The sequence below is a fragment of the Haplochromis burtoni genome, unplaced genomic scaffold (assembly GCF_018398535.1).
Source record: "Haplochromis burtoni strain Fernald_Lab_line unplaced genomic scaffold, NCSU_Asbu1 Contig_110, whole genome shotgun sequence".
In the NCBI taxonomy this organism is placed as follows: Eukaryota; Metazoa; Chordata; class Actinopteri; order Cichliformes; family Cichlidae; genus Haplochromis; species Haplochromis burtoni.
Window position 1 is genome coordinate 381,718 of NW_024582471.1, and position 23,224 is coordinate 404,941.

The following is a 23,224-nucleotide window of genomic DNA, read 5'->3' on the forward strand; positions in this document are numbered from 1 at the left end:
CTGTGTATATTTGTATAATTGCTTCAATAAACTGCTGCACCTAATTTACATTTTCCTTGTAAAATATGAAAAAATAAGGGGTAGTTCAAGAATTTTGTCTCAGTAGTGTAATTTTCCTATATTAGGAGGGTTATGGTAGCATCTTACACTGTATTTACAACTGAGATGCAATCATTTTAAGAAATTTGCTGCCCTCTGGTGATGAAAGTTAGAAACTACAGCTGAGTGTTTGGCCCTTTGTTAGCGGTTCGTTACTGTTTTATAGAATACTCTTTAATTGATGGAACTGCAAATGTTGACAACAGAAGGTAAATGAGTAAAACTGTATAAATTGTGTTTTCTTTTAAAGCCCAAATATAAAATTAATACAAATAAGAAATCTTTTATTTAACACTTGAATGAACTTGTCACCTTTTTTTTGTCCGTCTGCAACATTCTTGTACATGAACAACCAACACCAGGAGTGTTCAAGATTTGGGAAAATGAATGTGATAGCCTGACACGATTTTTAAACATGGATCGACGCTAACTATTCCATAGTACAGAATGTGGACTTACTGTGACAGCTCCCGATATCTATGAGCATTATTAAGTGCTATTTCCTAAATGTTTCCCATGATGCCATCTATTGATAACACTCATTTACAACCACAACAAATGAGCTCTCCTCTAAAGGACAAGTTTAAAATTGATCATCTTCATTTGTTACTTCTTTTCACTTGAACTGACTGATTAAGCTGACAATCACAAAGGTTGCCTGCAAGTGATTGTGGCTGATGAGCTGATCAACATTTGATTTAGTCCTGTGGTTGTACAGATGTGGGCAACAAAAAAAAAACAATAAATAAACAGATAAAATAGATAAATAAAACTCTGCTGTGTTATTTTGGTATAAAATTTAATAAGTCACAAACATCATGAACAGTTTATGCATTGTAACATAGTTAGCCACCAGTTTAAAAAGGTACACTCAAACATCCAAATGGTAGCTGTTTTTTTATCAAACACGTTAAACAATCATATTACTTAAAATTCCACAAGGGAAACCCACATATGTGAGGGAAAAAAGCCATCCTATTATTAATAACAAAAACATAAACCCAAATAAACATGTTACATTAGAGGCAAACTTTACATTCTCATACAATCTTTTTGAAAAATAAACATTAAGAAACATCTTCTGCAAAACTATGTAAAACTTCTGTACAAAGTCAGTTGTTATCTATCTGGTGGATGTCCCTGCAGCGTGACGCTGGCAACCTCCGAGTTAAAAATTGGAGATGTGGTTTTAGATGTTTGACACAGTATCAAGCTGAAGTCCCACGTGCCTGCAAGAAAAGCAAACAAAAACACTCCACTTTTACATCATCTGGCATGCAAAACCCAAACCTACAGCAGTGGTTAGCTTATTTACTTATTGGATCTTTCGTTCCAGGATTGTAAACAAATTTTCAGCTCACCATGGGCTTCATCTCACGACCATCTCCATCATCTGGCTTTTTCCAACCCATTTTTTTACTGTTTTCAACAAATTCCTGAAAAGGGGAACAAAGAGTTATACAAAAATGATTTAACTCTTAGTTCAAAATAATCTTCTTGCAAGGTTAAAAAGCAAATGAGAAAACATTTGAGCAAACACTGCGACTCAAAGCCAAAAAGTTATAAATTTAAAAGAAAATGTCTAAGAAATCAATATTAATAATTAGAAGTTTTTAATCTTATTCACATATTCAAGTAAAACAATATAGTAATTTTTACAAAACGCCATGTAGGGTTAGAGGGATTAAGTGGCAGGAGAAATGTCTTTCCATGGAGTCCAGGAGTAGAAGGCCAGCTTTGTTTGGGGGGTTGTTAAGTGTTTTGGTTAAACAGTATCTGAACTGCCAATATCAATCAAAGAGACTTTTTTTCTTTTTTAGAAAAGTTATTTTGTGGATTGCATGTTCTCCCCATGCCTTGGTTCTCTCTGGACGCTCCGGCTTCCTCCCACAGTCCAAAGACAAACATGTTGGCTTAACTGGTGGGTCTAAATTGGTCATAGGTGTGAATATAAGCATGATTGGCTACCTGTCTATTTTAGAGAGACAGAACAACTGCAACGGTTTGCTATACACCTTAACCTCCTGCCTATTTTGACATGAGCACAGAATGTCTCCAGTCTTCTGTTACTTCATATTCTCAAATAAAATAAAAAAAGGACCTCAGATAAAGGACAATCCCTCATCTCACCATTAACGCCTTGTCCATGTAGTACTCTCGCCCAGGGCTGCCATCATTATACTTTGTGTCCACAGCGAAGCACAGAAATAGGACATCGACCACATTTTCAAACACAGAAAGGAAGCAATGGGCCACCAGGAAGGCAAAGACACAGACGATGAGAAGAGGCAGCACCCACACCGTGTAGTCCCTCTGGTAGTTCAGAGCCAGAACGCCGGCAAAAGCTGTGCAGGAGACGATAAGAATCTGAGAATGAAGACACACAGCTGGTTAGAAAACACACCTCAACAAGTATTAAAGTGGGCCAAAAATGTACGTCTAGGCAACGTGGGGGCAGAGCAAACAAGTTATGAAAACACAGACATGTTGACATGTGTTGATAAAGTCAGCTTTCAAACTTAGTTATTTGATACATTTGGTACCTTTCCCAAGAAGAGGACAAAGTCGCCGACAGTGTTAATGGCGGCTACTCTGAGTGCGTTCTCCACCAGGATAAGGAAAGCTTCACGAGCTGAGGTGCAAAAACTTGTGCTGTTGATGGCTGTGGCTGTGTAAGCGTTCTGAAATCATTTGACATTGAAATGCAGACGGTAAATACTTGGGATAATCTACACACAACATACAGTTCATTAAAATGTGAGTTCTTACTTGATTCAAGTATGCTAAACACTTCTCAAGGCACCACAGACAGCAGACACAGGCTTTTACCATGCAACGGGCACAGGCATTTTCCTATTAAAAAACAGACAAAAACAAAATGCAATCCATGTACAAAGATGAAAAGTTTTAGAATATGTATTATAATATAATTTAAGAGCTTTAAACATGACTTTTAAAGCTCACCTTTCCTTTGAGCTGACTGTGGATGTATGTCAGGATTAGACGAGGGATCTTAACAAGTGTGATGATGAAGGAGCCTTTGGCCAAAGTACCCAGGTGGTAGCGGATAGTACGTGCCATAGAGGAAATGATAGGAGTTGCTGGCATCTGGGACTTGTTCCTTAAGTTAAACAAATACAGAAGAACCTTACAATCAGCTAATGCAGCATTAAGCATCTAGTGAGATTAAACCCAAAGTGCTGTCTGTTACTTCTTTTGTACCTTGTGAAATAGTAGGTGACCACAGCTCCAGCAATAGTCATCTGCTGGAAGGCAAGGATGAACTCACTGATCCAGATGAGACCCACGACGTGATACCACACCAGGAACTGGAGAGGCCCTTGCATTTCATACCCAACCACACCTGTAGAGTTGTTTTTTACTGGTGTTCCTATGAGGGGAAAACAAAAACAAAAACCCAGCATGACTTTCAGCTGCTTTAATATGAATGTTGCAGTTTTTTCATTCATTTTGCTGCCAGCCAATCACTGGAGTTTATCTGATAAGATGCAGGTTTGATTCAATGACATGCATATGAAATGCTAGTAACTACAACAGAAATGAAAGCCACACAGTGATGTCATGAATGTAACAGCCTACTTTACTGTAAAAGACACAAAGCCACTGAGCAGCTGCAATTACAACCACAGGAATTAGATTTTAGCATTAAGAATTTCATTTTGATTAAAGAGCTTGAGACTAATGGTGGATTATCCCCAACAGAAACATAGGCAATGATTTTGGTAATTGCCAAATAAAACAAATAAACAATTCAAGACTTCACCATTTTACCGCACAGCTACGTTCTTACTTGCTTGTCAAGTGTCACATCATTCTTTCCCTAAATTCCTTACTTCCAGAGATCTATTTTCTAGATTTTTTTTCTAGAAGATTTAAGAGTCCTAAATTATAAACTGTTTCCCTCTGATTTATTAAAAACACATTCCACTTAAAAGTTACAAGCAGTATTTAAAATACTTTGTAACCACTTTTAAAACATCATTCATAGAGATGTGTCTCATTTCTGCTGGACAGCTATGAACCCATGTGTACCAACTAATGCTCCTTTATTAATGTACACTTACTGAGGATCATTCACAAAACTTTTGTACTCCTAGCTTGACATTACTAGGAGTACAAAAGACTTTCAGATAAAGCCACTGGATTATTTTATTACTCCTTCACAGTATGTTATTTGTCTTGTGTGTGTGTGTACTTTTAAATTGTGCAAACTGAAATCAACTGAATTGCTGCTCTTGTGCTGACCTTTCATTTAAATACTATTTAAAATCCGCTGTGAAAAAGAGAATGAGGAGAAGGAAGAAGTGGTTCTTTCTTTGTCCGTTCTCCCACATCACGAGACTTGCACAAGACTCCGAATGTGGGAGTGCAGTCATGCCACAAAACAAAGACAAAATGTCACAATGCGACAATTAATATTCTGCTTGCTTGAACTCATCTGACGCTAGAAAAAAAACTGGTGCATTGCAATGTCAATACACAAACTGAAGCAAACAGCAACTCAAAGAATTCTCAATAATGACAAACAGACACATAAAAAAGAAACTAAAACTGTGGTCTCCGATAGGCCTTTCTTCTAACCTGTTGTCCCGAGGAAGAGAAGCACACCAATCCAGTAGATCCAGAAGAGTATGAGGCAAAGGAAAGTCCAGAAAGGCTGCAGGACCAGCAGGGGAAGATGGATGAACACCTTACCCGCCACATGGAACAGGGAGATGGTGAGAGCCACACGCTTCCTCATGAAGAACATCACCAGCAGGAGAACAACCTGAAGCGTTTCACAAGTTCAGTGGAGGTGTTCAGTTTGATGATAATTGTGATTTTTTTTCTCTCCAATACCAGCAGAAACATGTTACAATGTTACATGTATATATTTCATTCTTCTGAATCACTGCATTTCTTAAACTGTACCGTAAGTATATAGCAAAGCATCCACGTATGTGTACCTACCGTGAAAATAGTAGCACCAATGGCATAGAAAAGCAAAGCCTTAACATTATCCGATGCCACTTCTTTTCCAAACACTGATGTGGTGTTACTGTTGAGAGCCTTTCTGTGGTCTACGTAGAACCACCACAGAACGCCCGTCCCACCTGTAAAAGATCATACCCACGTAAATGTTGCTTCTTTTTAAAAGCAGATAAACTATAATGTTCTGTTGCTGTGACTCAGAGCGTCGGATTAAAAGATGTTACCTGTGGAGCCGATGATCACCAGAACTGTGAGAATCCACACCAGCAATTGGGAGATGTAACGAATGACGACCATCATGATCAAAGAGAGAACTGCATCAGAGAAATAACAGACGACGTCACGTGAGTACAGAAAACAATGTTAACAAGAGAAATGCCTAAATATCTGCAGCCTAACTAATACAGAAATGCAGCATGTATAGTTTTATAATACAAATTTTTTTGTTGTTTGGGATATTGCTGGTCACGGTTCAGACACATGGCATATCAAAAACATTTTTCCCTCCATGTTATAAACCATAAACCAAGCATGAGAAAATTAGGTTGAACAAAAACAAACATTTTGTATTTTATCTCTTCTGAAAAAAGACACGACATAATTTTAAAAAAGCTATTTAACTTAACTAATGAAAACTTGTAATTTTAAAACACAAACCAAACTGAAAGTTAAACTAAATGTAAAACAACATAAACATAGCTACTGGCTATAGAGGAATAAGGAGCACTGTGATAGACAGCAGAGGCACGGTTATCAGGAGCATCACAGGCCAAAGTGAATAGTTCTCCAGGGTTCTTAGAGGATATTCAAAGCTGTTCCTTTGAATGTTGGCTGCTTTTTGCTCCCTTTTCTTTCTATACTATTTTATATCTGTCAGACTTTGTTATATGTGGCATTTTTCTTTGATTCAACTAAAGAAACAGGAACAAATTGCGTATTTCTGCAACAAGCTGATAGGTGCACCTGTGGCTCATGGGACAGACAGGGTCATCCACAAGTCAGAAGGTCAGTGGTTTTAAAGCTACAGTTAGAAAATTGGTTTTGTATGTGTAGACACAACACTGGAAAGCCCTTGAGTTAGGTGCTGTTTTTGCACTGGAATGATTTGTAGGTCAGTTTTAAGCAGCTCACCAAAAAGAAAATATTACTGGAAATGGTCAGGTACAAGAGCTGGAGTGAAAATGTGGGAAAAAGCAGCCAATGTCCAAAAAAAAGCTTTGAAAAAAACCCTCCAGAAAGCCTGGAGAACCACTGCTCACTTAAAAAAATACAAGGAGGTCTGGAAGCAAAATATAAAGAAATTAGGCTTAAGACTCAAATGTTAATCACAGCCTTAGCAATGTGGCTACATCCACTCTACATACTATTGCAAATCACTGTTTTTCCTTCTGTATCTGTTGTTTTTTTAAAATCTGTAAGTTTCAAATATTTGTCCAACTGTTACAAAACTATTTGAGGGCTATTTGTCAGGAATCATTATTATTATTATTAATATTATTATTATTATTATTATTATTATTATTGTCATTATTATTGTAGAGAAAGTCGCTCTGAATCTGAATCACATGAAAAAGTCTGTCCTGTAGCACTGAAAACCAAAACCCCAGAACGAGGCAGATCAAATAACTGAGATGAAAGACGTCTGAAGCTGACATGAGATCAGCTCTGTCTCATGGGGATGAGTTAAAGCAGACCTTAAATTAAAGCTTGCGGGCAGAACTTGAGTGGATACGACGACTGTAACCGCTCAAACATTTCCTGTTTTTTCAGGACAAAAATAGCATCCCTTCCAATGGTTTCCTTCCTACTGAATCCTCGTGAGAAATTCGAGCTGTGCAAGAGGGGCAGCAGAAATCATAAAAGCAAATCTCATACTGCAAGCTGGAGTTATACCTAAAGCCAGAATGCAAAGTCCTATGATGATGTCTTTGCTGGCCATCACCCCAGAGATGACACGCTGCAACACAGTGTTGTCGCTGACAAATGTCATAAAAGCTTTGGCGAACTGAGTGTAGCAGCTGATATCCGTAGGAATACAACGCCGGAAAAGCAGGACAGATTTACTGCAAAGAGCAAAAAGACACAGAACACAGATTTTTATTCATTTCTAATGACTAGTTCTCCAAGAAATAAATGATAAATTGTGGAAAACCATTTTTCTGTTGGTCCTGGAATGTATTTAAGCTAATAAGAGTACAGGAGAATTAATGAATTAATTTAAAACTAATGAAAGAACTATATCGATCGATATAGTTCTTTCATTAGTTTTAAATTAATCGATCGATAGATAGATCGATAGATAGATCGATCGATAGATCGATAGATCGATAGATAGATCGATCGATAGATAGATCGATCGATAGATAGATAACCTTGGTGGAACAGGCAGCTTTGGACACTTGGTTGATCTTTCTGATGAATAGCTTGTGTATCTTGTAGGAGTAAGATCATAGGAGCAGAGATTCGAGCCTAACAGAAAGAAAAAAATATATCATATGTTCAACTTGGCAAAATGCTTCAACATACAATTATAAGGATGTTGGTGAGCAATCTTTTCTGTAAAATACTTGCACTTCTGAATTTTCTCACCATTATTCAACGCAAACTGCTTTAAATCAGAGTATGTCGTCAGCTCGGTAGATGGACACTTGGAAACACACAAAGCAATGGACTTGATCTTCCTGTTTATTAAGTCAATGTTGCAAGGATCGAGAAAGAAAACAAACCTAAAAAAGGAAGAACAATTTGATTTATTGCCCATCTGATACCAAATACTTCCTGCCCTTTACTTCAAAACGACAAAAAAATATCACCCTATCTGTTAAGATGAGGACAGAAATATTAGCCCCACTATGAAATTTTCCTTTTTAAAACATTTCCCATGAGCTGTTGAACGGAGCAAGGAATTTTTAAACTACTTTTTTGAACATCCTACTTTCATTTTAGATGTTTAGATTATTTTTGCTTTACACATAGGAACACAATTATTTCACAAAAATGAAACTAACTAACTAAGAAAGTAACTAACTAAGATTCAAAATGCTAATAGATGCTAATAGTCGGATGTGTGTCCTTTCCTGCAGATGCTAGTCATAGTTTTCAACACTCTCACACATCTCCTGAGCAATCCCAGCCCATTCTTCTTTGGCAAATCTCTCAATCCCTCCAGATTTGATGGAGGTAGGACTTCAGTTCATTCCACTGATTTGGAATGGGATTAAAGTCAGAGCTTTGTACAGCTAGTCCATAACTTTCACTTTCGTCTGGAGGTAGTTCTTCATCAGGAGCAACGTACGTTTTGGGTTGTTGTTGTGCTGAAAGCATTCCACAGCATTTGGGTTTAATGCCTCTTTCTCCTTTCTCCAAACATAAGGAGAGTTTTTATAACCAAAGAGCTCTAGTTTCATCTCATCTGACCAAAGGACCCACTTCTAGTATGCATAATCTTTCACTGGGTTGTCTTTAATGTGCTTCAATCTGGCTTAAAGGAGTCTCTTCTGCAGACATTTTTCTTGGTCTGCAGCCTTGCAGGCCAGAGTTCTGGAGATTGTCTTCTTTGAGGCTACGATTCCCAGCTTGGCCAAGTCATTCAGTGTCTTGGCAGTTGTTCTGGGGTCTTTAGACACAGCTCTCAATGGTTTTCTTTCCAGAGTCTTTGAAAGCTTTTGTTTTCTTACCTTTGCCAGGTTTCTTCAGTACTGTGTGGCTCTCTCTCAATTTCTTGATGATCCTTTTCACTCCAGCTCTTTACACTTGGAAAAACTGTGATAACTTTGTATATCCATCTCCTGCTCCTTTAGTATCAATTCTTCTTCTACAGTCTAAATTGATTTTATTTGTTTTTAGCATATTTTCTCAAGTGCCAGCTCAAATCCTTGGTTAGGTTGTGTACTGTGCATAAATCATGATTTTCTCTTAGAACTTGATTTTACAAATTTGCGCTTTATAAAGTTAAAGCACATCATTGCACAGCAATAGTTTGTGCTATACGTCAATAAATAGATGGAGGGCTAAATATTGACCGTGGTCATTTTGGTTTTTTTCCTGGCACAACTCTGTTATTTTGTGCAAATACAGATCATTAATGCATTCTAAATAAAACTAGTGTGTTTAGAAACGCTATGTTGAAAATCCCTTGGTCTGTTTAAAAAACAGCGACTTGGAAAATCTTGAGGCAGGCTAGTAATTTTGTCCTCATCTGTATATCATGTTTGGTTATTACTATGCCAGTTGGGAGTTCTCTGTCTGGTGAGAAAATGAAAGATGGTGACATTTGCTACTCTGTCAGACAGATCCTTCTTTGTAGCAGAAACGCCTTTTATTCAAAGCCTCCATGGGCAATCAGCCCATCAATAAAGCATGACCCATTGTTTCAGTAAAATGTGGCCCACAGGCTGCATGCTGATGGAAAACTACACCCCAAAACGCGAAATATAATCAAAGACTTCAAAGACAAATCGTGATTTTAAAAAAATCTCATTAACTAAGAAAGAAGGTATGCTAATAAACTACACTATTCATCAAGGAATGCAAAGAGCTTAAGAATTAGACTGTTGCAACAAAGGGTCTGCATAGCTGAAAGTGATGAGTACAGTGTAAAAACACTCTAAACCTATGCCGCATGCAAAGTCATATGTAACCAATCAGACTCACTTGTTTTCCGTCATGTCCCGGCCACTAAGAGGAACTCCCTCAATTTTGGTGTTATTCTTACCACAGGTGTTGCCATAGCTGTCATATCCGAAAACAAGTCTGGCGGCACCTCCGGTGGCAATAGGATAGCCACAAATACATGCCTGCAGGTGACACGGATCAAAGATGATATCATCATGAGATTAGTATAGAATTTATTAATGGTACGCCCACATTAAATAAAACTAATCTAATCTGTAATAAATGCTAATGATGGCAAAACTTTGTTTTTTGTTGAAGAATGCTGATTCAACTTTTTGAAAATGTTCTAAATTTACAACAGAGTTTTTTTTACATATTCAGATCTGACCAACATAGCCACAAAATTTATACAAGTGAGTGTTTATTAAATGTTAAAAATCCCTCTTACGGCACAGTTCAACAACACGACAAACCTCAGCCTCAAAAGCCATCATCGTATCACTGAATCTCAAGCTCGCAAAAACTGTTTTTGCCAAACTGGATATACAGCAGTGCTGTTACTGCAAAGGTTAGCAGCTATTTGACGAAAGGCAGCAACTTCACTGCTGTCTAACTCACTAACTGGCCAGCACAACAAAGAAGGGACATGAGTTAATGCAGAAGACCTGCAATGAACCCTGCACTCATTAAGTTTCTTACTGATGTTGCTTTTAGATGAGTTGCTGCTGACCTGTTAAGTATTGGAGAAGTACAATTACACAGCTACACAGCAGGGTCCATAAAGGACCGCGAAGTGTGATCAACACCTCATAAAATAGTTTTAGATAAAAAAAAAACAAGGAGATATCACAACTTTCTCAAAGGCAGCATTGGCGTGTGGCTAAAATATCAGCAGAATCAGCCACACGCCTATGCTCTCATTCACCTAAAGACTTACCATGCCAATGCAAAAGAGTGTAAATATGATGAGCCATGGGATATCCGTGCAGCTGTGCTCCTCCAGCGGTTTCCATTCACGTTTACTCTGCCAAGGCATAAATAACAGTTATCCTTAAACTCCGTTTCTGTGGAGAGCGCCCAGAAGTACCTGCTTCACTGCCCTCCCAAAAATCTGCAAACTAGCGACTTCGTTGGTACCAGACGAAGTAACAAAAACAAAGAGCTGCTTCTGCTGCTCAAAGAGTGACGTTAACGCTGCGCACGAGCTTTAAACGAGCTTTGCTGTTCGGCTTTTCAAACTAAAAGCGGCCATAGCGCCCTTAGGTTTAGCTTAACTTACCTCTGTGCTCCCGCAACACCCCATCGTCGAACTACGAGTACACAACTTCAACAGAAAAAACTTTTAAGTGCCTAAACTTTATTAAATTTCTTAACTCCTTCGGCTCATGTTCAGTTCTCTTTAAACACTAATTCACTCTAACCACCTCAATGAAGCAAATTCACGAATTTGTTTGCACGATTTTCCTTCCTTTGGCTAACACCCACTTACGCCCTTCCACTTACAGGTAAACACGGAAGAAGACAACTTTTTGTATGCGACGTTTAGGGGCTACTGTAAATACTCCAAATACTGAGCTAGCAATGCAGCAACAATGAAAGGTGTCCTTGACGCTTTTGAGCTTTTGCACGACATTTTTGTAGACGAGTCACTACACTTGAACTTGTCCAAGCCTGAATTTTCAATTTCTATTCTTTTTTTTGCCCCGTTGACCAAACATTCACAGCCATGAAACATGAATCACCACCAAGCACACTTTCCTGAAAGACCACTGACTACTTATCCAGGAACACTTTAAGCTGGGGACCCCCGGACCTTATAAAATATTAGCCACAACACATTGATCTAGTAAAACTAACGAATGCTAAATAGGTATTTTATTAACAAAAAATCCTTAAAAATATCTATATTTGTCGCATTGTGCCTGAACGCAGCACATCGGCTTGCACGCCAGCGGCTTGTGTGGAATTTGGCGCCGTTTGCTGGAGTAAAGACGTAACTGCTGTTTGTGGTCGTGATTAATAGTGGATGAAAGTAGCTTAATAGCAGCAAATAACGCGTGCTTCCTAGTGGTACAAAACATATCTTTGAAATGAGTGCTGAGGCTTAATGAAGAATAAAATTAAGCTTACGCGGGTGTGTTTCCGGTCTGGTAAGTGTGCCACCTCTGTGGTTGGTATTTAGCCTCCAAAGGTAGTTAATGTTCAGGTGATAAAAATGAGTGATTTACTGATAAAGCTGTTCTTTGACTGTACAAAAATGAGTGAGCTTGTATAGCACTTGAAACGTTTACTTATCCCACTGCACGTCGTGAGCGCAGTTTCACTCTGACGGGGAAGGGAGGGAGTGTCTGTGCAGCTGGCGAATGGACCTCACAATCTCGCTCGGCTCGGTAATTTCGCTCACTTTTGTGATCTGAATCAAGTAGCATGTGTATGTAACATATTGAGGAAATGCAAAGGTCAGCCCATTAAGACCATCAACTTGTATTTACCTGATTAATTACAGGCAAACACCTGCAGTCCTTCTGTTTGAGTACTCCAGCGCTTGAATTTTGGCCTCAGCATAAATGTGAGGATAGGGTGTTTGTAGACCTTCTAGCTCATGACTACTCAGATTGAATCACTGTACACTGTACTGGGTTAGCCAAAACCTTACCCTAACCCTTGGACTAAATTAGCATCCCAGAGGCACGTTAATGTAGTCCAAGTAAGGGCAAGGTGTAGTTCAGTAGAGTCTGAGGTGTTTTGTTTCACTACCTTCGTAGTCCTGAAAATCTGCCCCTTTGTGAGTCATATTTTTGTTTTCTTTGAACTTTTTTGCATATTGTAAGCTGATAACCAAACAGCTTACAATATGCCCAAGTTCACAATAACAGTTTAATGTATTACCCAAAAGGTTTCCTGTCTTAATGTGAAGGTTTGAAGACACGACTTCCAAGTGGACTGAACGCACACAATATCATGATGAAGAAATGCTTTGCTTCTGATTTTGCAATAAACACACTAGGTGGGAGACTGTAAGGAAAAGTAACTGTGAGTAGGAGTAGTCTTTCTTAAATGACAAATTCAACATTCCTGCAAAGTAAAATTTCACACATAAAGATATTTTAGTAACTCTGAAGTCAATATGAACACAGGGGCAAATCTTCATTCTCAGTAAAAATCAGCATATAATAAAAGTAAGCTAATTCAGATCCTGCAGAACACCCGAATAGCAGTTTCAAGTGTATGTAAGAGCACCGGTGCAGATGCAGGGAGGTTTCGCTTGGAACTGAAACACAAACGAACACGGAGCGGAAACATAGCTGCTCAGAGGTCTCGCTCATCATATGATGAAACGACTCCTGGCCCCTCATTTTCTGACTCTTGGTCTGAAGTATTTCCTGCTGATGCTGCTGTGGCAACAGTGTCCAAGGACAACACGTTTTTTCTGGTTCTCAGCTGGATGAATTAATGCCAGTGCCGCATATGTTCAGCAGAATTCTGGGTGGGAGGGTGTAGTACCTCACTAACTTGGACTGCACGGGGTCTGGTCCAGCATGCAGAGTAATTCCTCATGAACAACAAGACTTCAGGATAAATATTCAGTTTCTCACTTCGCAGACACTGTCCAGTTTGGGATTGTGTAAGGAATCCTGCAAGGTTGGTGCATTTTACTAAGCGTTGATAAATTGCTTACATTTCAAAATGTCTTCCAAGACGAGTAAAGTAATTCTATCACTTGTCTGTATCTTGTTTAAATAAATATGATTCAAGAACAGACAGATTTACTTTTATTTTATAAATCTGGTAAACTTTAGCAAGTCCTCATGACCGTGTGTTTGCAGAACCGTATAAGCTTGTGTATATGTAAGAATTCATCTTTCTTTGTGCTACTTTAAGGCTACAGAGGTGTTACAATATGCTGAGGTGCAGACACTTATACGCTTCTGAGGCATGTGTTTGAGCCAGAGTGTACAGATCAAATCCAGCTGTCATCACCACCTTACCAGGCTTTGATCCATAAAGTTGAGATCCAAAATTTTGGGGGCCAGTGACTTTTTTAAGGGGAGAGAAATTTACAAGACCTCTCTGCTGCCTCATAATACTAACACCAATTTGACAGGTAATCTGGCTGAAAGTTCCGACTTCAAAACAGAGCTGTGCAGCGCGGGGCCTGATCCATTCCTCCCTGACAGCGGGGAACCTAACTGTATCGCCTCACTGAAAGAACGTCTTGGGTTTGGATTCACTACCTGGCTGAAACCTTTCTGTGGGGATTTTGCATGTTTACCCCATGCTTGTATGGCTTCTCTCGTTAGTTGTTTTGGGATCCTTTTACAGTATTAATTGTCAATTCTAAATTGTACTTAGGTATGATTGTGAGCATGAACGGTTGTCGACCTGTCCAGGGTATACCCTGCTTTGTGCCTTGTGTTAGGTGGAATGAATGGCGCCCTAGTGATGGACAAGTGCAAGAAAACCGATGAATAGATGCTATGCAGACCCACTAGCTGTGGTTCAGGAACCTCTGGGTAATTTTAGAACCACTGGAATAGTCTGCCTTTACTTAAAAGGTTGTATCCCAGAAAGTTGGTTCTTTTCATCTGGACATTGTTTTTTCAGTGGGAGAAACATTTTGTCAGTCATTCACTTCTACAGCCTCTTCTTCAGTCTTCTTTAGTGACTGAAGAGCTCACTTGGATGAGTGATGAAACGTTTCTCCCACTCAAAACGCAGAGCACAAGTGAACAGAATCAACTTTCTGTGATTTCTTTACCTGGGCCATCAAGCATCAAGATAAAAAGTTGTATCTTATTTTTTGTCCTTCCTTAGATGAAAAAGTTACTGCCTAAACAGGATGTTTGAAATTCACATTCCTAACTGTAAACAACATCAGCTTTAGTAGAGAAAGGCTGTTTTTTAGAAGGAGTGTCAAGTAACTCCCATACGGTCACAATCAGAAGTAACAGTTTCATAAAGGTCTCTGTGGAGATTACAATTCCTTCTTTAAGTCCTTTATTTGGATAGTTTAGGACTTCCCCTCATAAAATAAAAAAACTGAAATGGCTTTCTTGGCTGCTGTTTTTGTTTACAGTATGCCTGCTTCTCCAGAATGAGGTCACCAATAAAAGTTTGCTGTTTTTTTAGGAGGGGACTTTCTGGGAAATGGAAGATGCCAGTTTGTGATGCTGTCACTATCTTGTTTTGAATAAGTTGTTTGCATTTGTAGTCATTTGTAGTCAGGGAGCAGCTGAAAGTGGCTTTATATATCATATAAAGACTGCGAGTTGTGAAAGTAAAGAAAAAAAGAAATTCAGCATTCGCTGTGGTTACATATACTCTGAAGCTAAATAGAGCATTTATTGTTTCTGCCAATGTAAGGTTTATAGAATAATTGTAAACAATTATACTTAGGAACTTAAATATAACTGTAGCTTTTTAAGAATACAATCACCCATAGCAAACATAGCAATACATGCAAGACTCAAATCCCCCTTCCAGGTAGTCTTATTTGGCCAGATGTGCCATAACTCCAGTATTTATATATTATTATATATTTAATATTTTGAAAATATGTGTTGTTTAAAAGAATTGGGGCTAAATAAATATTCCACTATGGTACAGTAGCACACATTGCAGGTTCCTGCTTTTGAATGATGCAGTGAATGACAGTCAGAGTCAAATTTATTTATTTATGTATTTACACAGGAGTGTGTGTCTGCTCTCCATCAGCCTGGTTTTGCACAGTGAGGGCCGGATGGTCCACTGTGAACACTGGTGGGACTTTTATGAGTGTGTGAGGATTTTGTTTCCACTGTTGTCATACAAATGTAAAGCCCATCATTTGATTTGAAAAACAAAAGTAGTCTATTACAGTTGCATACATCCACACCGTATATAACTGCCATCATGCACAGTTATAATGTCCTTCAGTTGCATCATTTACACACACAGACACAGAGCCCCTTCCCTAGGAAGATTAGATTATTTTAGCCTATTATGGTCTGTATTCTTAATAACTTGTACTTCCTGTTCCCACGGTTGGAGTCACACTATGACCCGTGATCCGTGGGCCCCTGGGTTTCTCCCACAACATTGTCTTTGAGGTTAGACCCACATAAACAAAGCAAGTCAAAATCAACAAATGAACAAAAGCAGTTTTTAAAATCAAAACATCAAGGCAAACCTCTTAAGTTGCATCATATTCATTGAAATATTTCATTCAAGAATACTGTGACTGCTCAAGTTCCCACCCAGCCCTCAAACACGGTTATTTAGACTAGCATGACTGTAGACAAAAAGAGTTGTTAACCACAGGGCATAGCAAGTGACAGGAAAGATTTGCAAAGAGCTCGGTGTGGTTTGCACATGTTATATTTAGATCATCTGATGAGAAACTTTGTTTTGTTGTATTTTTAGCGTTAATAAACCTAAGATCAATTTTCACAACTTCTCATAACTACCAGGCAAGTATAGTGTTTTTTTTTTTTTAAAAAGTTATTTAAAGAAACCCTAAAAAAGAGCAACAAGATCTACTCAAAGCCGTCTTTGTATATGAAAGCACTGAAAATGACTCAGTTATGGGCAGGACAGTATTTTTCTTCTCTGCAAACGTCACCTAGATTTTCCTACATGGGCAAACACTGTTCTTCAATGCACATGATTTAGACTGACTTATTTTTCCAATAATAAACTATATCAGTGAGGAATGTGGGGTTGTTTCCTCTGGGCCCTCGCTGCTCCACTTAAGAATCTGACGGGTTGAACAGTGGGGGATTATAGGGTGAATCATGAATGGTCCTTTCTTATCCATGTATGTGACTGATCCAGACTTGTGACCCGCACTATTGCATGCCTATAAAAATGGTCATGCTCATCCTTTCTTGTGTGGGACTTTGAGTTTGACTTGCAACAGTGACTCCTAAGGCAAATACATGTTCCCATAAAAAACACGACTTATGGCATGACTTAATGGATGGCAGATCTGTTGGTAAAGCCAGACTGAAATATTGCAGAATCCTTTGGATAAATCCACTGTGCCCATATAAATGAAGAAAGTCCAATTAAAAAACCCTGAAATATCTCATATCCTTTTTGTGCTTCCTGCTAAAGATCAGTTAAAAACAAATGATCTGTCCTGGTATTGTCATAGATTTGTGTCATAATCTTGTCTCTATTTATGTAGTTGAATGCTAAACTGGCTTTGTGATTTATGACCAAATATCTACACAATGATACAAAAAAGAATCATCCAATTTCAGAGTGCTTGGAGGGAGAGGGAGACCTAAAAAGAAACAAAAATGTCTGCAGCAGATGAACAGCATCTAAAAGTCACTGGAAAAACTCCAGCAAAGACCAGACATGGGACATGAGAGATACATCTGGCCCTTCAGCTGATTCATCTACTGTTTGCCAAAACTTCATCAGAAATGGTCTCAGTGGAAGGTTGGATGTCAGGAAGCCATTCTTAAGGAAGACAAACAGGGAGAAAAGACTGGGGTATTCTAAATCACATAAGAACTGGACTGAAAATCAGTGGGTCTTATGGAGTGATTAATCAATTTTTGTTTTTTCAAATTCTCGTCAATATATATGTAGCTGGTCAGGAGAGACTGTCAGCAGTGGGTGCCTGGGTGTAAAACACAGTGGAGGCTCTGTCATGTACTGGGGCTGTATTTCAGCAAATGAAGCTACAGTTCTTGATGGAATTGTGAATGCAGTAAAGCACTGTCAGATTTTGATCCACCTGCAATATTATCTAGAAAGCTTCTGATTGGCAATGGCTTCATTTTTTCAGCACAATAATGATCCCAAACACACTGCCAATGCAGTAAAAGCATATCTGGATAGAAGGACATTATCAGGCCTGACTAGAGCCCAGAATTTATTGAAGAAGTACAGGGTTAATCTTGATAGGGAAGAGAACAAACAGCAGCCAAAAGCCAATGAAGAGCTTTGAATGTCTTTCACAGAAGCCTGTAGAATTACTCCTGAAGACTTCTCAAAGAAATTAGAAGAAAGCCTGCCTAAAAAAACTGTGTTTGAAGAATAAAGGTCGTCATACCAAATATTGGCTTTCAAGCGTGTTAGAAATGTAGAAAACACAGTTTTTATATACTGTATTTTCATGCATGTTTTGCAAAGTACATCATTTAAATCTGCCTACTTGTATTTTGTGTTCAGTGTTAAATATTAATTGGTGGCATGCTGGCAAGCTTTGTCTACATGAATGGAGAACATTCCTAACAGTTTCCTAGCTGAAGGTCAGCATACATATTGTTACGTCATGGTTGGTATGTTCACATTCTTGTATTTAGTCCCTCCCTGAACTTCCACAGTAGTTGTAGATCTGTACTCACATCAAAGCTACATTTTGCTTTAACCTCCCACATTTAGTGCTTCGCTGCTCTTCCAGTTCACACACAACTGCACACACAGAAACATTGCTGATGGGCATCTTCTCTTGCACATGCACTGCAACATGCTGTTGCCTAAATATGTGTTTTCACAGTATCACTGGTGTATCAGATTGTGACGTACACCAGTTGCCCTGAGGACGGGCAAGATGGTGTGATTGGCAGGGGAAGGCATAGCCTTTTAAATTATAGAGCAGCATTGGACGTCCGCAGGAGATAATGAGTGGATAGCCTGAGTCATGCTCTGTGTCGGGCTCCGCACTTCAAACACCAACCGTATCCACATGGAAGCTTCTGTAACCGAAAAAAAATCTGCATTTCATTACATGGCACTTGGTGTAAGAGTGCAGAGTGCATCATGTGACATGCAACAGCAGAGTCTTGTTGTACTTGGATGGCTTGCCCTTGAGTTCGACCATCTGTGTCCCCGGAGAGGCAACATTTATGGTAGTGCACAGTTTCCCAGTGCAGCCCCTAAGAAAAGACTCGTCCAAAGCTTCAACTCACATCTGGATGACCCAGAGGTTAGAGGCTGGGGTTAGAGAGATAGTTGGAGGGGGCTTCATTCCAGTTTTCTCTTGTGCTTGGACTGTCCCTGTTGGTATGCAGCTGATCCAACTGCAAAAAAAAAAAAAAAAAACCCAACACAAAAAACACTCATTATAAATCTGATCATAGCTGAACTTTTAGTGAAATTAGGAGATTACTTACATTTTGAGGCTTTCAACTGGTCCGGGCTTTCCAAATGAAATATTCAGCTTGTGCTATGATCCTAATTTCACTATGGGTTTAAAAACAAATTATGTCAGTTGGTCTTTGTGATATGAAGAGCAGTCATTGCCAGCTTTGCCCTTTCTTTCTGCAAAGTGCTTCACAGAGAAATTACTATATTAGGAAATGAATTGCTGGTATTTTGGTCCTAAATTTTTTTTTTTCTTCCCACTTAATCTCCTTGAAAAGAAAATTGTCAGGTTCGTAGCACTTTTAAAGCCGTCTCCATTATTATAAAGTATGTTTTAATGCTGAAATATGATTTACCATTTTAGTGTATTTTTAAATACCTCTCCCCAACCAGATTAACTATAAAGATATCTTGCCTTGTATTTTTTTCACGAGTGCCAGTATTTTTATCTAAGAATACTTGTAGTTACAAGATGACAAATTTGCTGCAGATATGACTGCCAAAACATTAGAGCAATCTCAGCTGGCTCGCAGCCCGAAGTCTTACGAAGCAGCCTGTCTGTTACTAATCAAAGCCAACTCCTCCTGCCCAGCTCGGTGAAATAGGGAGCTAAAGAAGAATGAAGAAAATGTCTCCTGAAAAGAGAAGCAATATTTCTGAAATAGCGAGTAGTGAGTGTACAGTAGAGGAGGGTGGAGTGTATGGTGTGCTTCGAGAGCTGTGAGACGGGGGATGGGGCTCCTGAGATGTGACTCAGACTCACTGTCAAAACCAGCGGGGAGGGGACCTGATGAGAAAAAAGGATAGAGCGGAGGAGAGAAGGCAGGGCCGGGAGAAAAGAAAACCCAGCCCCTCTTACACCACCCCGACTCTTGAGCGTTCAGCGTCAGCAAAAACCATAATGTGATCAAGATGGAAGTTGTCCATGGACTTTTCACTGCTTCCCGGCTTTCTGCCTTCCTCTGGGGGCTTCACTGCCTGTCCAACAGTTTTACTGCGAAGATACTGACTCGAGTCTAGAAAAAGGCTCGTAGAAGCTTAAAGTAAGGACTTCTTGCTTGGAAAGAGTGAAGTAAAATTTCCCAAACGTGGACAGATTTCTTTTGATGGATGAATGAAAAGTCAGCTTGAGAAACATCTCTTGGCAAACTGCATTTCAGGAACTAATTGATCTGCAATCTTTGGTTTGGATTATATATTCCACTTCTGGATTTCCACAAAAGCTTTCAGATTATGTTGCTAAACAATGTGTCATCACTGGAGTATTTATGAGAAGTAAACATCAGTGTTCCTCCACTGTAGAATGTGGAGTTCGGCTGTCAGCTGTTCGTTGGAGTGCAAGTAAGAGGAGCGACTGATTTGTGGATCTTTCCCTTATTTTACATATAACCAAATCTGGTACATGTTTGTGCCAAAGGGTGCAAATGGCAGTTAGAACCATCATCCTTATGACTTAAAATGAAAATTTGGGAAAAGAAACTCTTCAAGCAGGTCTTCCATTTTTTAAAATACTTTCAATACACTTAAAAAAAAATCTGATTCTTTGTCACAGACTACTTAAGGTAGCTATGCTATGTTGTTTTGAATTGTGTTATTTACATAGTACAGAATGGTTCTCTTTAATCAAAATATTTTATTTGTCTGTCTCGACACATAGCAGATTTACGGAGTAGTGTAAATCTTCCAGATTTACACTATGTTTCTTCACATCTATAAATTGAAATCAACCACAAAAGGAAGAAAAAACACAGAGCAGTGTAATGCAGTATATCTTACTTTGAATTCTGTGATAAGACTTGCATTTGGTTCTGTGATAGTGTTGGATTCTGTTCCAGTTTTACTTCAATCTACTTCAGTCTCTTATTTTTGTAGGTGAATGGGTGCAGAAAGACTGTTAACCAACACCCAGCACTTTTTCAGACTCTTTTTTTTTTCACTGTTAAAATGGTGCAAATCTGACAAACTGCTTTGTTTACAGTTTCCTGTTTGTGATAAGATAAACAATCGGAGGGATGTCTACATTAATCTCAACGATTTAAACTTTCTCCGTCTTAAAAAATTAAACAATTGTTAGAGATCAGAGTAGTTTACTTGTAGTTGCCAAGCTGAAATATGGAAAAACTTCAAAAGAAATCGGTTTCCTGGGTTAAATTAATACACTTGGGTTGCTTACTTGAAAGTTGAAGAATTATTTGTACGTTCAGCTCCTGCAAAGTGAAAACTTTGCAACACTGGCTATTTCTTATCTCCTTTTCTCCTCTTGTTGCACCAGATCTGGCCCTTCTATTTAACCTGGCATCAAAAGCAGCTTTATGGGATAGCATTGGCTGCCCATCATGCCAGTTGCCATACGTAAAAGAAGCTGGGAGGAGCATGTGACTCACCCGTCAGGATTACAGTACAGCTATGATGATCTGGATCTCGTCTGCTGTCATGGGGTCGAAGGCGATGGGCTATGGATGGCTTCTGCGGGTTCGAAACAAGGTAGACGGGCAAGGTGTTCCTCTATGCCAGAGGGATGCCACCAGCTGCCTATAGATGACCCTGCTCAGACTTGTGAAGGGGGAGCTTCTGTGATGAATGATGATACTGAACCGGAACACTTAAAACTAATGGAAAACAATGGAAAGGATTTGCAGGAGTCAGTGGATCGGTCTTATGAGTTGGTGGGTGCTGGCATACTCCCAAAGACTGACTCTGACTCAGAGGATCTCCAAACCGCAAGCCCTGGGAATTTTGGAGAGTTTTGTAATTCAAACAGTGGTATGTCTAGTGCAAATATTTCTTGTGCAACTGATAGCAGTGATAAAACTATCGATAATAAAAGTGATTTGGGCACAGAAAGTTGCCAGAATCACAGCATGTGCGATGACAGTGTCTTTAAAAGTTCACATATCTCTCACCAACAATACGTCTCTATCTCTTCCAACAATGTGCCTCCATTGTCTGAATGTGCTAGCGAGCAACCTGGCAAAGTTCCAAACCATCAGGATACAAAGGGGAGCCATAGAGAGGGTTACAGCAGACCTCCTGAAATCACTGGGGCCACAGTAAACTGTTGCTCTGCTGGCGAACAGGAACCTCAAACCGACCTCCCAGATGTTGAGGAAAGCAAGACTGTCATCTCTGACCAGCCTGGTATGAATGCTCTGCTAAGCTCAGCAAATATGGAGGGTGGTGAAGCACTGGCACTAATCAACAAAACTGTGGAATCATTAGTAGCAGATGGAGAATGTGACAAAGGAATATCTGAGAGCCGGAGTGCATGTTCTGCTGACAAGCAAGATGGATTGAGTGACCTAGGAACTCTAAATGAAAATACAGGACTGAGCTGTCTCTCAAGAGTCACTATAGGAGAAGAGCGGGACCATGAAGACTGTGCTGGACCGTTGGATAAGGATCATGGTTGGGAAATATCCAACCAGACATTGTTGGAGCAGCACAATGTTGAAATGTTAGCGGAGAGCAGGCCCCAGAGAGAGAAAAGTGCACAAGCAGAAAGCAGCGAGAAAAAAGGACACGTCAGACCTATTGAATCATCTGATGTTAGTGTCATAAATCACTGCTGCTCTTTAATGGCAGACAGCAACGTGTCATCTAAACAAATGAATTCTGGACATGCAGGAGATGCCATTGGGACAAACACGACACAGTGTGCAGATAAGGATGTGAAAGGTTCTGTAAGTCAGTCACTGGGAAATACTGACCAAAGTTTAGTGCCTGTTAGTGAGGATCTCGCCATTCCTCATCAGACAGAATATAGTTGTTCAAAACTGGACACTATACCAGAGATCAGCCCTGTGGAGGCAAAAGACAGCTCTCTACTTCATGCTCAAAAGAATAATGATGTTAACAGTACCCCAAATCCAGCTGCTGAGCGCTGCTGTTTGGATGATAAACACGAGGTTGTTGAACAACACACGCAAAACCTGCCACCATGCTCTACAGAGGTCAACGAGGGACTCCATGGTAACCAAGCCTCAGGTCCTCACTTCAGTGAGTCACCTGCCTCTGAGGTGGCAGATGGTCACAGAGAACACCACCAGCCAGGAGCCACAATGGAGGCATCAAGGGAAGACGTACGTTCAGTTATATACAACGATACACAAGACGGCAGTTCGGCTTTAGATGGAACATATGAGCATGCAGATCAGAAAGAAGACAACGTGTTCAAAGTGCGGCTGAGAAAGGTAAGAATAAATATGATACAGAAGTGTAATGGATGTACAATTACTACATGTACTACATGTATACTAGTTTAGATCAGTTTTGCAAGTTCTGTCTTTGTAATTCTGCGACCTGAATGCTTCTAATGAATAGACACTTACTGGGCACACATAATTTTGGTCCCACACTCTGGCAAGTGTCTCGGAAAACACTGACTTCACTCTCACATGCTTACAGATCTGTGAGGGGACTGTGTGGAAGCGGGGGGGGG

The 23,224-nt window shown here is 39.5% G+C and overlaps 2 protein-coding genes across 4 annotated transcripts in view; one reads left to right on the forward strand and one right to left on the reverse strand.

Annotated features, from left to right (window-relative positions):
* Positions 1 to 881: 881 nt before the first annotated feature.
* Positions 882 to 11,227, reverse strand: LOC102301633 (choline transporter-like protein 1). Its single transcript, XM_005928226.3, has 16 exons — positions 10,985 to 11,227; positions 10,643 to 10,729; positions 9,745 to 9,887; positions 7,681 to 7,817; positions 7,464 to 7,560; positions 6,985 to 7,154; positions 5,316 to 5,405; positions 5,071 to 5,213; positions 4,702 to 4,888; positions 3,322 to 3,490; positions 3,064 to 3,220; positions 2,869 to 2,952; positions 2,643 to 2,780; positions 2,230 to 2,466; positions 1,461 to 1,535; positions 882 to 1,328 (listed from the first exon to the last, which is right to left on the reverse strand). The coding sequence occupies exons 1-16, from the start codon at positions 11,006 to 11,008 to the stop codon at positions 1,308 to 1,310; spliced, it is 1,959 nt and encodes a 652-aa protein (XP_005928288.1). The 5' UTR covers positions 11,009 to 11,227; the 3' UTR covers positions 882 to 1,307.
* A 2,009-nt stretch (positions 11,228 to 13,236) lies between these two features.
* dlc1 (DLC1 Rho GTPase activating protein) overlaps positions 13,237 to 23,224 on the forward strand; it is an 89,798-nt gene continuing 79,810 nt past the window's right edge. The window contains exons 1-2 of one of the 3 annotated variants that reach the window (XM_042223379.1): positions 13,237 to 13,347; positions 21,059 to 22,976. In XM_042223379.1, the coding sequence (XP_042079313.1) occupies positions 21,123 to 22,976 (1,854 nt within the window). In that variant the 5' untranslated portion in view covers positions 13,237 to 13,347; positions 21,059 to 21,122. Of the gene's footprint in view, positions 13,348 to 19,698; positions 20,128 to 21,058; positions 22,977 to 23,224 lie in introns of those variants that run through there. The other 2 variants (XM_014335466.2, XM_014335467.2) reach the window with 2 other exon arrangements.